This window comes from Styela clava, chromosome 2, assembly GCF_964204865.1.
Source record: "Styela clava chromosome 2, kaStyClav1.hap1.2, whole genome shotgun sequence".
Classification (NCBI taxonomy): Eukaryota; Metazoa; Chordata; class Ascidiacea; order Stolidobranchia; family Styelidae; genus Styela; species Styela clava.
The window spans coordinates 5,350,108-5,365,358 of record NC_135251.1 but is presented as its reverse complement, the minus strand read 5'-3'; the positions used below and the strand labels follow the sequence as shown (position 1 = coordinate 5,365,358).

Sequence of the window (15,251 nt, the reverse complement as noted above, 5' to 3'; positions counted from 1 at the left end):
ATGAGTCCTGCGGCACACTGACTCGCTCTGTGATAGTATTCCCTTTACAACTCTTGGGATAACTGGGGAACGGCTGCCTACCACTTCAGACAGTACTCCCGAAGTATGTGAACTAAGATGGCGGACACCGGCACGTAGTATGTGTACCAGGTTAGGGTTAGGCCCTGATTTTATTCCAATTTTAGTTCTATTACGAGTTCGGGAACTATCCAAGTGACTCCCGTAGTATTTGTACCTGAAATTATGGCCTATCCCGGTACACATACTACGTTCCGGTGTCCGCCATCTTTGTTCACATACTCCGAGTGTACCCAGTGGTGGGATTAAATTTTTTTTAGTCAGCCGGTTTCATCACATATTTTTCAGCCGGTTTTGTTACAAAAAGTCATGTTTTTTCAGTAATGCTAACTGGTTCGCTGATCTCATAAATTTCCGTGAGACGTTTCTATAGAACCAGTGCAAACAGGCTGAATACCATCACTGGGGTGTACGTGTACCCCCATAACTGCGTTTCGATTAGGCTCCCTACGGCCTACACTACCAAAGTTCATGTATCTGTTCTTTCAAAGAACTACAGATATATGGGATTTACTACCTTAGAGTTCTACTCATAATTTTAAATAAATTAACAAAGAAACAAGAGAGCTACGCACAAATATATGTACACGTTAGACCAGAGCGAATCAGTCTTTACCGGTACCCTCAAAAAAGTTCTGAATTTCCAGTAGCAAGAATTTTGCAGAATCAAAACGTACAGCCAGTCATGACACTGACTAAAATCCGTGTTCCCATGGATAAAAAATAATACAGCAAAATTTTAGACGAAATATCAAATTTCATAGAATTCACGCAAAATTTTGAAATAAATAAAAGTAATAGCCTTCTAGCGAAGAAATTAATCTTTAACCACTGAAAATTTCAAAGCAATTGGTCCAATATTCGAAGAGAAAAGCGATTTTTTAAAAACGTGTCAAAGAACAAGAACAACAACAACATAATATTGAAACGATCGTTATGGCCACTAAACGTGTCCAATAAGAGTGAAGGCGTTCTTTTCCCAGCAACAATAATGTAGTAAAACAGCCATCGCGTTCAGCCGACAAGTCAGCCAAAAGTCCCGCTTTTGCGTTCAGCCATTCAGCATAATACACGAACATGTTCTCGTTACTGTTGTTGCTGTGTAGCGCAACGCTAGCTTACTTACTGAAGGTTAATGCGTTATTTTGTTTGTTTCGTTGTTTTCCGCTAACATTGTTAGCAAACGTATCACATGTAAAATCAATTTTTATTGGTTCTGTTCGGACGTTCACGTGAATGTTACATTGAGCAACGTCATTTTGAAGGTGTTATCTACAGCATGCTTGGGCGAATGGGTAAATTCTCAATGCCTGGAAACGGCAGACTATTTCATTATTCTTTATTCCTTCTGCTGTACAAAAAAATCTAAATTTGGATCATTTGTATCGTTAGCGTCTATTTCTTTCTATTTTACGAACTGAACCCGATATTTAGACAGAGAATATACGCATGAACTCCCGTAAAATCGGGAACTGTAAAGTTAGAAGATCAGAGCTAAGGGGTCGTGTCTTTGGAGGCGTCACGCTTCGAAGTCAAAAAAATATGGTAACCCTAAAAACAACCCATTTCTAAAACTTGTTTTTAAAAACGGGGGACATATTGGTATATCATTAATCTACCATATAATATGATCAAATACCGTCTGGCGTTCTTACAACAACATAATCCCCGACCAATTACGCGGTCTCGTACGAAGGTAACGCAGATTTAGCTAATCTGCCCACAATAAGACAATCAATCACATTGCTAGAAAGGTCGTCGACCCAATATGTATAAAAGAGATTTATCAATATAAACGAAGTGTAGGCCTACATATGGATCGTTTTGTTATTACTTATCGATCTTGATCGGTAAGTATGTTGTTAAGTTTTTGTCTGTTTGTTTGTGTGTTAGATACCGACGATATCTCACGAAAGCGAGGTTGAATCTGCACCAAATTTTGCATGTGCATTCATCATATTTCGAAACAGAAGTCTATTGATTTTGGATGAATTATGTTGTATAATTAGCAAGTTATTAATCAATTAGTGATGGGACACACGGTGTCGCTATGGAGTAATAACTTTCGATCGATAAGTCTTCGGTCTCTGACCGATATTCTCGTTATGTTATTGTTACAATTATTTTTTATATTCTTGTTGTTCTTATGAAAAAATCTCTTTCCTCATTAACTAATCGACCAATTGCTTTGAAATTTTCAGTGGTTAAAGATTGTTTTTTCACAAACTTTCAGTGTGCTCTATCTGAGGCGCTCCAGAAGTATGTGTACCAATAAGGAGGTAACTAATTTTCGCTTATTTTACATCAAATCGTGTGAGGGGACTGAAACCTATGGCAGGCGGTATATGCACTTGGCTAACACAGACGGTCACTAACTCGTAATAGAACTAAAATAAGGAAAATCGGAATAAAATTATGGCCTAATTTTAACTCGGTACATCTACCACGGGAGTAGGCCTGCCCTTATCTGATTCGTTTTTCAATTAAAATTTTGTGCGATGACAACTTTAACACTATTTGTAGCGGCTCTGTTCCCTCTCTCGTGCTACGCTGAAGTCGTAATTTCGTTGACCGTAGCTTACAGTAGATTAAGTATGGTACTGTATAAGGCCGCGTTTCCCAACTTTTTTGGTCGCGGACTATTTTCTCGCCGGCAAAAATCTTTGCGGACTCAAGGTGCGGTTATTGCAACCGCACTCTGTGTGTGTATCTGCAACCGCACCAAACACAACAGAACTTCAAGAAATTTCACAATCGGAAATTCGTCGCAATTACGCGTTCGATAAAAGAGCCGACTTTTTAAGTTCATGGTGGCCTTTTGTGTCGCACAATATTCAATCCATGACAACGACGAGAATTTAAAATGTCTTTCTATTTTATTTTGTGCTCACGGTAACTCGCGGCTGCGTCGACTTACGAAAAGATGAAAGCATTGCTTCTTTGAAATGCCACGGCAATCTGCAAACATAATAAAGTAAGAATATATTGCACGATTATATTTTTTGCGATCTTGCAAATTTGTTATCGCCGTTAGAAAAATCATACTATCTGCTATAAATTTCCAGAAAGTACAACTAGGTTTAGTACTTATTAAAAATATATTTAAAAGTATATTAGTAAATCAAAAACTGTTGACAAAATAAAAGCAATACTACTCAGAAAAAATCATGACAATCCGTGGACACAAAAATGCTTAGTAAAGTGCCCGGTTAAATTTTGTTTTGATTCGTATTTTGTGAATTCGACAAATCTGAGCTGCTCGTAGAACACTTACGGCGCACCCTCCAGTACCAATGTGGAGGCAGCAAAGCAAAGAATCCTAAGGGGAAATGCCCTGGTACGTATACCACGGTAGCACCCGAAATTTTGCGATTTGCAATGTCTAAAAAGCGTTTTTAATCGGTCGCGGAGCATCATAAAATAAAACTTATGGTGTTCTCCGTTTTATTTTTAGTATATATTTTTGTATTGCCTCTTTCGAATTTAGAAAATTTGGGTTGCCACCATTGGCACCTACCAGAAAAAAAAATTTATTTCTCCGTGCTCGAACACTACTTAGGTATCTGTCGACGTGTGTTTTCTTCGAAAATCCGCAAGTGAGTTACTGTGAAATCCAATCGTTTGACTAAACGACGCGCAAGTGACCTGTCGCGTCGGGTGTTACCAAATTTTCGAATTGTGAATTGCTATTCTAATAGTTGAATATTCAAATATATGCCCGGCCCTACTCAATAACCAGTAATTATTGACTCGATTAATGTTATGTGACCAAATTTCGATGTTTTAGCTGAAGATTGGCGCAAGGAGTCTGTTTAGAATGCGATTAAATTTAGTTTTGGCACAAGGTTTATTGTTTTCCACTCTCGCTTTTTTGACACTGTAAATTCTGTTCATAAAATGTAACTTTTATGTCACACATAGTCAAGGAGGGCAAAATTTTTCTCCCCTGAATCAAAACCTTGCCCTCCTCTGGGCTATACGTAAATCCTATCCTAAGGCTATTACTTCTACTAGACTTTTTCCGCGATCTCACTGTCCACACGTTTAGTGGCCATAACGATCGTTTCAAAATTTTGGCGTTATTGTTATTTTCTTTAGTCATTATCATTAAAAAATCGCTTTTCTCTTCGAATACTGGACCAATTTCTTCGGAATATTTTTCTCCCCTATGACGTCATCAAAATTAGGTGGCTCTACGTGTCCATATATTTGAGCATAGCTCTCTTGTTTTCTTCCACTTAGCGCTTCATGAGTGTACTTCGCAAATTCATCATTAAATTATCGAAACTGGGAAATATATTCAACTCAAGTTTCCGAGAGTTTGAAAATATAATTCCGGCCGTGCAGGCCTGGTTCGAGCATTTTCAAGCAGCTCTCTACTGGCATCTTCCGGAATTACTGCAGGCCCGATATAAGGACACGTCATCTTACGCTTGTGCGTAAAGTAGCTCAACCCTTTTACGATGTCGCACCACTCTAATTGCGACGTGTTGGCTTCTTCGAACGGCCATAAAATCGCTCATACATGAAAATAACATCAATTACTGTTTAAAATAACAATGAGAAAGTGGACACCATTCATTCAGAGTGAATTGAGCTCAGCACCTTCACCCTGGGCCAAACTCGATGGATGGGATAATATTTACATATACATCCTGGGGGAGAGAAAACCGATAAGACGGCTTAATCGTATGGCTAACCACGGTCTCTCCTCCGGTTACGATTCCATGTCAAGTATGGGACCAGCGTCTACATGAACCACCCTACAGCGACGCACATAACCACCCCGCATGGGATTCGAACCCACGCAGAGTAATCAGAGATGCGGTGGCGAGCGTATTCCTGAGTTTCTAGATTCCTCACCATCGGTATAGAATAAGTGCGGGACAGGAGTGCAGCCAGGAATTATTGATTGCAAAGTTAAACCGGAAATTGCGCGTTCAAACGCGTTTCAAGCCATGAAATATTGTTTGTATGATACAGAAAAATGATTTTTTACATTTTAAAAGGAGGGGTTTCGACACTCAAACCCCGCCCCCGGGCTATCCCCCCTTGTGTAGCGTGTGAGTGAAAAAACTTATGATAACGTTTGATAGTGAAATGCAGTCAATTTCATATATTTATGTGATATGCACAAATGATCAACTACCTAGCACTTTCTGCGGAAGTAGACTTAATTCCATAAAACACTTATATTGCATAATATTGCTTGGACATCGAAGAAAATCACAATCACAGAGGTTAAGATCTAGGAGTTTAGTGCAAATTCATCCTGACACCACAGACTTAAATCTATCTCATTTAACAAATAGAATTTGGCTTAAGCATTCTTTAAATTTCCCATGAATTCATGCAATAGGCAATAATAGTAACTATACATATCTACCACACAGACTTAAAATTATATTCCCACATTCAAAATTAAATAATATCTTTAGTAAAAGGCGAAAAAAGAATAATAAAACGAACCTAAATTTTACTATAGTCAAAACTCAATTCTTTGGCAAAAAAACACCATTATATCTGATAAAATATCTAAACAATAAAACATTGAATTAAAACAAGGGAGCAATGCACAAATAAAAGACATAAAAGCACCAGAAGGACAGCCCCCGATACATATATTGAGAATAAACCACATGCTGACGCAATTTTTTAAAATCAACAAAATCGGGTAAACAATGTTAAAGTAGAGAGCTAGTTTAACTACTTGGGAGATTCAGATAGGATTCCATATTTATTCCAGGGAGATGAAAGCTGATTAAATTATATATTAAATTATATTTGTAAATTGACGATTTTAGACAAGTAAATCGAAACGTACAATATCTAAACCGGTAACAAACAATACAAAGAAAATAATGACCTCCATATTTATATCGTTTTAGAAGTGATCAACATAAAAATATAGTGATTTATGTGATTTTCCATGTTTCGATATTTCATATTCAAAAATATTTTTTCAGTGTATTCGAAATAGTAAAATATTAGATTTAAGACATCCCTGGATAACATGCACAGTTGCTTTGCATTCCCCATAATATCTCTCCAAAACGAGAGTAAACCAAAAATATAATTATGAACAAGAGTGTCCAAAATGAATCAAACATTCAAAAACATTTAAAATTAAGCGTAGTTAATATTGTTTTATTGGGTGGGGGAATCATATACGCATTATGATGATCTTTGCAATATTCAAACTCAATGAATACTAAAATATAAAAAACCGAGATTTTGAATAGGGGGCTTCATTATACCCTCACAAGTAGAGGAAAAGACTGCAAGTAAATTACGGATTTCAAATATTCATTGTGCCCTCACAAGAAGAAGAAACCCAAAACTAACTAGCTAATCCATTGTTTTCAAAATCTGGCATTTTTGAAGGGAAATTATTACTGTGAAAAAATCAGCATATATCATATTTTTCATTCTGTTATTCAAAAGTAAGATTGGTTGCAAATCCGAATTCTAGAATATCGAACTATACTGCGCAGCAATACAAAACAAACAATGTTCAACACAAAATCGAAATATACCACTTTAATTCACGAATAAACAGATAATTGCACTATACTTTGCAAAGACAAATCCAAAACTCTGCCACTAACTTTTAGAACGAATTATTAAACACCGTATCTGACAATAAAAATATGGGCTGCGGAATGGGAGAAAAATTCGAATAAGCGACATCACTCGGGACTAGATTATAAAAGAATAAAGAAGAATTTAGACAATTTGACATATTAGGCTGTTGGGATGAAAACTATGTTTTTTAAATTTTTTTTTGCAAGGTATCAATCCCTCCCTTGACCAAACATAGAATGGTATAACTCGAACAGCTCAGGGTTGTTGTCAAAAATTTAGAATGGTGGGGTTCTGAAATTACTAATTGCAAAGTTAGACCGCATCTGCTAGTGGGTTAAGAGTGTCTAAAAAGCGTTTCAAGCTACAAAAAAATTGTTTTTGAAATGTAAAAAAAAACATTTTTCTGTTCATACATACATAGCAATTTTTTGCAGCTTGAAACGCTTTTTAGACTCTCAAAACTCTTGAAAAACCACGTTTCCCGGCCCCTTTGAATTTACCACCTAGTAGGAACATTTCGACACTACTTTTTCCTGTAAAATTTAGATTTAGAACCGCTGCTCTAGATCACTGAGAGTTTGAAATAAAAATAAAAGTGTCTTCATCCTCGCAGCCCAGCTAAAACGGGTCTCGTGCAGTTTAGTACCACAACAACTTCTAGTGGATGTGGCGTAACAATATTCGCATATGTCACTCGTAACCCCCACCTGACTACCTCATCTGAAAATTACGGTACGTCACTACAACGTCACAGTGACGTAATAAGGCCCTCCAAAGTACACGGATGGTCGTCTAAAGTGCACAGACGAACGTACACTCACCCGCAGTCGAGTAAGCCATTTCTCTTTTCACAACGATCCTGACGTTAGTGAGTTCATTACCGTCGGCGCAGATGCCATTTCCGATGATCATCGCTATACTTTGGCAAGCTATATGACAGGACTGTGACGTCGCAGTGACATCATATATGGATGACGTATTCAGATGGGGGCTAAGAATAACATATGCAAAAATGGATATGACAAGCCCACTAGAAGTACTAAATTACACTAGCCCCACTGAAAAACAATCACAAATGAAGGTTAAATGATACCATATTCCCGCATAAACAGTCCAGTAAGCACCAAAGCAATAAATGATAAAAATATGGCAACCCAAAGTGGGAATAGATATCTGCTAGATAGTTTCGTTAGTTTGCAAGTATTGTCAGCTGAAACTGAGACAAGCGAAGCATCACAAGCGCCAGTAATTGCTACGACGGCTTCAGTATTTGGTAAAAATGAGACACCCGTCACGAAAATTCCATGCAAACTTGAAATTTTTTTAACACATTGTAGACTGAATGATATATATATTGCCACTGATCCTTCCATAAACCCTAAACCTAAGAATACTCCATCATTACTGACAGCTAAGGATGAAATTGCTTCTTTTCCTGTAAACTGTATAATAACAGGAGAAAGGACGCTGTTTTTCGAATTTTCTGTACCATTTGCACGCTTTCTAGCCCATTTTGTTAAACATCCTTGCGGGGCTTTTTTATCAGCACCCCGGCCTGCTCGCACTGGTGCATGAGCGGTGAAAAGTACATAAGAAGTTTTATCCTCGATCACTGAAGCATATCGACAGCAACGAAATCGATACCCTCTTGTTACCATTTTTAAATTCCAAGCTGAGTGAAGATCAATTTCTTTATTTCCGTTTACGGAATTCCAAATTGACGCGCCGCCATCTCGTGCCACGGAAACCACGTGTAACCCATCAGGACTTATATCTACATCCGTTACATCATCTTTATGTCCGTGAGTGCTGAAGCGTTTCGTGAAATCCGGTAGACTCCAGCAGCGGACGTAGCCATCGGAACCTCCAGTGACGAGTAATTTTCCATCTTTACTGATTCGGACGGCTTTTTGTAACGGGTCAGAGCTAAAATCCGTTTCTAAAGTACGCAAAAGGTTAAATGTATAGTGCTCTTGCTTGTTTTCATCTGGTCCCACTGGCTGTGACTTCTTTTTCGATTTTCTCTGCTTCAAGTTCGTTGTTGTATTATCCCCACCGGCTGCTGATTTTTTCACAACTGAGTAGACACTACATTTTCCTCCCAACCCGACAGCAAGCATCGCATCTTTTCCTTGATTAAGCACAGAGATGTTCATAGAAGCAGTGTCGCCAGTTTCTAGTCTTTCAACCGGGTCAGCTTGAACAACTCTTCCAATTTTTTCTATTTTCAAAATATCAACTGCATTTGGAACGCCGGTTTTAGCCGCCCCTCCCCCGCCCGCAACCACTATATGATTATCATCCAAAACACTGCATGCGTAGATTGGGTAATCCAATCGGCATAATCCAGACATTCTATGAAATACTTGTTTCTTAGTCCTAATCTGTGAATGGCAAGAGATAAAAAGACATAATTTTCAAAGCAAGTTTGTTCAATGGCGAGTATCGAGTTACCAACTAAGAATGGAAATACAGGGTGACTTGCATCGCGGTAAGAGGTCGTAGTTCCCAATGGCTCGGCGGTGTGGCGCATCGTGCTAAGCGTTAAGAATACGCTCGCCACCGCATCTCTGATTATCCTTCGTGGGATCGCAAGTTCGAATCCCATGCGGGGATGATTATGTGCGAGAGGATTGCTGGACTCCTCGCCGCCGTAGTGTGGTTCACGTAACCGCTGGTCGGTTACGGCTTCCTCCACCATCAAGTCCATGCTTCCGAAAACAAATACCTGGCTAACTAATCCCATACCCGACCTGGACTGGTAACCAGACGAGGGGCCGTGGTTCGCCATATGATTAAGCCGTCTTATCAGCTTTCCTCTCCCCCGGGATAAATATCCTATCCAATATCTGAATATGCTGATACAGTGATACCGGTATGATTTAAGCAGCCTCATCACTTTTCTTCTCCCCTTGAATAAACATACTATAAATTCTAAGTGTAAGATACCGGTAATTGCTGGTCTGCTCCCCGTCAAAGGATGGTTATGGTTCACGTACATGCATCTGAAATAAATGAAGTAACTGGATACGGTAACTAATCCTATACCAACAGGGGACTGGGAAAAATTTGAAAATCCTAAAAAAATCCAAACAACAGTCAACAGCTAACAGCTAACACAACATTATGATACATACCGACTTAAAACCACTTCTCGCGACAACGGGACCGGTACAGCACCGTATACAGGTATAAGTTAATTACTGTACCGGAAAACTAAGCAGGCAGCAAACGCAACAGCTGGTTTCCCAACTTCAATAATAATTGATCTGGACAAAACCCACGTACACAGAAATATCGGCTACTAACTACCGGATATCCGGAGTCAAGTTGATTGATACTGCAATAATTGTGCTACGGTTTTATATCGTACAACACAGTATATCAGTTTTCGTGTCTTGTTCCTTACAAAAAAAAACTATTATGTCCTCAAGCAGGATTACGAACTAAGTTACTTGTGATTATCAATATGATATATTTTCGGGCCTATCAATATATTCCAGACGAAAAACAAGCGCACAAAATTTGAAACAAAATCACGGAAAAAGGCCGGTAGAATTTCATGTATTTGTGGACGATAATACGTGGTATCGTGAAAAAAATCCAGCCAATTTAGAGACCCTTTGAACCAAGGTTCGTGAACTTAAACTGCCCGAAAATTTATCCAGGAAGGCGAGATTTTAAATGCTAATTTATGAATGAATTGTGTCGGGGAAGATACCCCTTATTTTTGAATGTCGTTCATATTTTCCTGTGTTCTGCGTCTTATGAATGACAACATAACAAAATATACATAACTATTACATCTGTTACTGACTTTTCCAGCTCAAGTTTTTTAAACCTACGTATATGTTCGCCCTCTTGCCTATGCAAACCCTTCCGGACATACAGTTTCGTTCCTATGGGTGTCGCTGCTCTGTAAGCAATTTGGGATACCCGCGACTTCTCTTCCCCAGTAAAAATGTCTGTGATATTTCGTTTATTTTTTTCTCAATTTCGTAAGTTATTTTTTACTAGTTGGGAGTACTACTGCCTTCCTAATTCTTACTACTTTTTAAGCATTTTAAAGCTATCCTCGACCTTCTTCCCCCCACCTTCCAAAATAAAAAAATCCATGTAATCTAAGCATGGATATTTAATGGATTAGAAAGCTAATACTTTAACTCAACGTTTCCCGACCAAAAAGGAATTCCACCCCGAACCGCCATAAGGTGAGAAAACTGTAATTTTGATGACGCCATCACGGACAAAACGAAAAACGAATCCCCCAGAAATTTTTGAATTAAATAAAAGTAATAGCCTTCTAGAGACATCAACAATCTTCAACCCCTGAAAATTTCAAAGCAATTGGTTGGCCGTGGACCTATTTGTTTTATATATAATGACGTAATACGACGCTTAGTAGATTGAAATGGTAAACGTAAATATTTATTCCACACATTTATTTCATTTAATTAAAAAACAACGAGAAAAATAAGAAGAAAACAACATAATGAAAATAACAATTAGGATGAAAGGATAGGGTTTACATATTTATCCCGGGGAGAGGGAAGCCGATAAGACTGCTTAATGATATGGCGAACCACGGTCTCTCGTCCGGTTACCAGTCCATTTCGGATATGGGATTAGTAAGCCAGATATTTGTTCTAGGTGCATCTACTTGATGATAGAGGAAGCGTACCCCAGCGGTTACGCGAACCATCCTACGGCGGTGAGGGGTCGAGCAATCCTCTCGCACATATTTCTCCCCGCCGGGGGCGGATTAAGCCCCCTTGGTGCCCTAAGCACTGAAGAATTTGATGCCCCTTTATGTGTAATTTTATTATAAAAACAATAAACCACATAAGTGTATTATCCATTAAAAATACTCACAACCAACAGTAAATAAAAAACTTTTATGAACATTTTTAGGTTTTTTAACTGTTATATATAGCCGATATGATATATAACACGCAATATCGGGCCGATATATCGGTTGAACTCTAATCCTGAAGGAGTGTGACAATAAAGATTCATACCTACCTCCAGTCTCAACGTGAATCGAAATATATACCAAATGATACAAGTCACAACTGTAGTTTGAAATTTTACCGGTACCTAGTAGTCTACCTCGGGGTCGTTCAAGGTTGCTAGGTTGAAGAACTGCAAAAAATTTTGAGGAGGTCTCGCGGGCCGCAAGTCGGAGAAAACCCAAACGTGATCGAAATATCGCGAGTTTACTTACTTTAAACTTAATAAACAACGAGAGTTTACCGTTCTAATCAGACTATTATTATGTTGCATGGGTGGCGTTCTTTTGAAGAAGATATTTAAGGCCTTCAGGTATCTTAAAGTTAATTCCCGAGAATTACCGTTGTATTTTGCGCATCTCGCGTTTAATGTCGCTTCAAGTTATATTCTTTCGTGACAGATATTACTTGAAATCAAACCAGACACTGTGTGATGGGCAAGGAAAGACGTTTCAGCCGTGTTTTCCTTATGTCACCTTTCTTGCGACACTCATTTTATTACGAATTGTTATATTGAGTAATTTAAAAGTTTGGTGCCATCGTCAAATACCAACCAAGTCCGTCTATGTTGGTATTTGGGGACCTAGCTAAAAAAAATGGATTGCGCGGCGTTAAGTCGCTATATAAAATTCTGCTCCTGAATTTCTGTGGTGCCTCTCTTTGCTTGGTGCCCTAAGCACGTGCCTCTATTGTTACTTATCGATTTTTATCGGTAAGTATGTTGATAGGTATTTGTCTGTTTGTCTGTTAGATGCACGTGATATCTCAGGAAAGCGAGATTGAATCTGCTCCAGATTTTGCATGTGCATTCATCTTATCTCGGACCAGAAGCCTATTGATTTTGGGCGAATTATGTCGTATAAGTAGCGAGTCATTAATTAATTAGTGATGGGACATAAGGTGTCACTATTGAGTAAGAGCGCTGTTTTGGGGGATCCCCTAACGTTCGATCGATAAGTCTTCGGTCTCTGACCGATATTCTCGTTTAATGGTTAATCCGGCGCTGATCCCCGCATAAGATTCGAACCTGCCAACCCACGCAAGGTAATCAGTGGTGCCGTGGCGAGCGTATTTCCAACACTTAGCCACACCGCCGGGTGCTCCCATAGTATGTGAACCAAGATGGCGAACACCGGAACGTAGCACGTGTACCATGTTAAAGTTAAGCCATAATTTTATTCGAATTTTCCTTATCTCAGATATATTACAAGTTTGGGGACTAGTCAAATGACTCCCGTAGTATTTGTACCTGAAATTATGGCCTAACCCTAACATGGTACGCATACTACATTGCGGTGTCCGCCATCTCGGTTCACATACTACGGGACTACCCATCGCTAAGCATAATAATAACAAAACGATCCATCGGATCGCTTCATGTCGAATAAAAGTAATAGTCAATCGTTTATTTTCACACATGGCGAAAGTATACATTGGACATACAGATTAAGGAAAGATAAAAAAAATGCATATCAATGTGAAGAGAGACGCGATGAACTAGTAATGGTTATAGAGCAGCGACACCTTCTATCGCCTGCTTGAAATCGATTTACCCACTAGATGCGGAGTAAACCGATTACCTCATTCTTAACTTCAAATAACATGATAGTACCTAACATACATATTAGTGGCCTCTGACACTCATTGACTGATATTTTATTTGTTTTCCCACAAAGATGACCCTCTCATACCGGGAAATTCCCATTGCAACGTCTAACTATGTATTGCAAAAATGATATAATTTTCTATGACGTCATAATATGAGAATTGTTGCTTCATAGAAGTATAGTCGAGTGTTTATTCTCGCTCTCTTTCGCGATGACTCACAACGGCTCGATATTGTATTGAGTATTAGAACTACTGTTGAGTGACGGAGAGTATGGGAACGGAATTAACTTTGAATTATGTAGTTTCGTATCTTGTTGCTTTTTGCCATCTGTTTGTTCGGGTTCCATAACATTTGAACCCACGTACATTTGAACCCATGACAATTGCACCTGTATGCTATTGCACCTATGGAATTTTTTTTTGTTTCACGGATAGTTAAACCCATACTAACCCTAACCCATGGGTTTTAGCACCCGCATATAGATTGAACCCGTGGATATACGCATGGGTTCAAATGTACATGGGTTCAAATGTACGGTCACCGTTTGTTCGTGGCCTCATGCGAAGCGAAGGGCGGGAAACACTCAATCTTTTACTGACTGCTTACTACTTTAGTATACCTACTACTCTGGCCACGTGCCGCCGACAACGCTCCCTCTTTTTTGGGTGGCACAAAAAACGCGTTATGGTAGTATTTTACAATGTGGCACTACATTCATTTTTAGAGCTTCGTGCGCAGTTTCAACGTATTGTCAGTTGGCGGACGCGGGCGATCTCTAATGACGAGGATTGGTGGCGCTATAAACGCCTTTCAGCAAACACATATGTCGCGTTACCGGCATATTCATATTCTAGCCAACTTCATGTAAAATGTTACAATAATTCAAAGATGCTCGTGTACCACTAAATATGCTCCCGCGTACCACAGGTTGGGAACCACTGGTTTATAAAATCGTTTCTACATATCAGTAGATGGGTAGGCTAGGGACTCAGATGCTTTAGATATTTTGTAGCAAGCTCTTGCCACCGATGCAAAAATGCTAGATTTAAGAAAACACCCTGTCAGTGAGTTATCACGTTTCAAATCAAAATACCAAATTAATAATTATTCAATCGGGGTTAGAATTTTGAATTCCCAGCGCGATCTGCATTCCTAGCCCTTACCCTAACTGTAGAATTACTATTTATTCAAGCGTTGGCGGGAATGTTGTTTTTGGCGGGGACTTTGTACAAAAAATCCGAATTTTGAAACCGAAAACGGTTTGAAGATGCATAATATGAGTTTTCAATTGCAATGAATTTATAATCGATGATGACGACACGAAGAGCCTCACTGATTGATTAATCGATCGTGCGTTTCATTCAAAATTGAGAGAGTTGACCCTTGAAAGCCCCTGGTTTTTTGAGGGCGTTGGTTTTGGCGTTTCGGGATTTTCATACGTCGCTGAATTTATTTACTATGAGGTCAGTTTAAGTTGAAATTGAAAGATGAATAACAACGAAGCACGAATTTGCTTTTTCTTGAATTTGCGAAATCGCTCAGTGACTTCAACAAAAAGGTAACCGGCCGAGAGGTTGTGGTACGCCATATGATTGAGTGTTTGTCGGCTTTACTCTCCCCCAAGATAAATGTGATAGATATAATGGGTGGCCGGATGGCGCAACAGAAGTGTGCTAGATTTGTCATCGACAAGGGTGAAATAAAGTTGAGTTTGGGTCTCCTTGAAGGAGTCTGAAAAACCGACAAAATGCGCCTGCCTTACATAGAGCTGGAAGTGATTGAAGAAAGAGGCTTCATTGCAGCATCCTGTCAATGGTATAACATGCAACAGTCAAGGATGAAATACAATTACAATTTACTGAGGGCGTTGTTTTCTCGAGTTGCGTCTCGTGATTTCCGTACGCTCAAGAATTATTTATCATGAGGTAAGTTCAAGTTGAAATTAGATTAAGAATAACAACAGAGCACGA

At 38.9% G+C, this 15,251-nt stretch overlaps 1 protein-coding gene across 1 annotated transcript; it reads right to left on the bottom strand.

The window, feature by feature from the left end:
- Positions 1-5,255: 5,255 nt before the first annotated feature.
- LOC120335760 (guanine nucleotide-exchange factor SEC12-like) lies at positions 5,256-9,063 on the bottom strand. Its single transcript, XM_039403378.2, has one exon. It carries the CDS (start codon positions 9,015-9,017, stop codon positions 7,746-7,748), a length of 1,272 nt encoding a protein of 423 aa, XP_039259312.2. The 5' UTR covers positions 9,018-9,063; the 3' UTR covers positions 5,256-7,745.
- Between the last annotated feature and the right edge of the window lie 6,188 nt (positions 9,064-15,251).

What these genes read in the sequence shown, in the direction of transcription:
- LOC120335760 (XM_039403378.2), bottom strand. Translation starts at nt 9,017, where the DNA reads ATGTCTGGATTATGCCGATTGGATTACCCAATCTACGCATGCAGTGTT.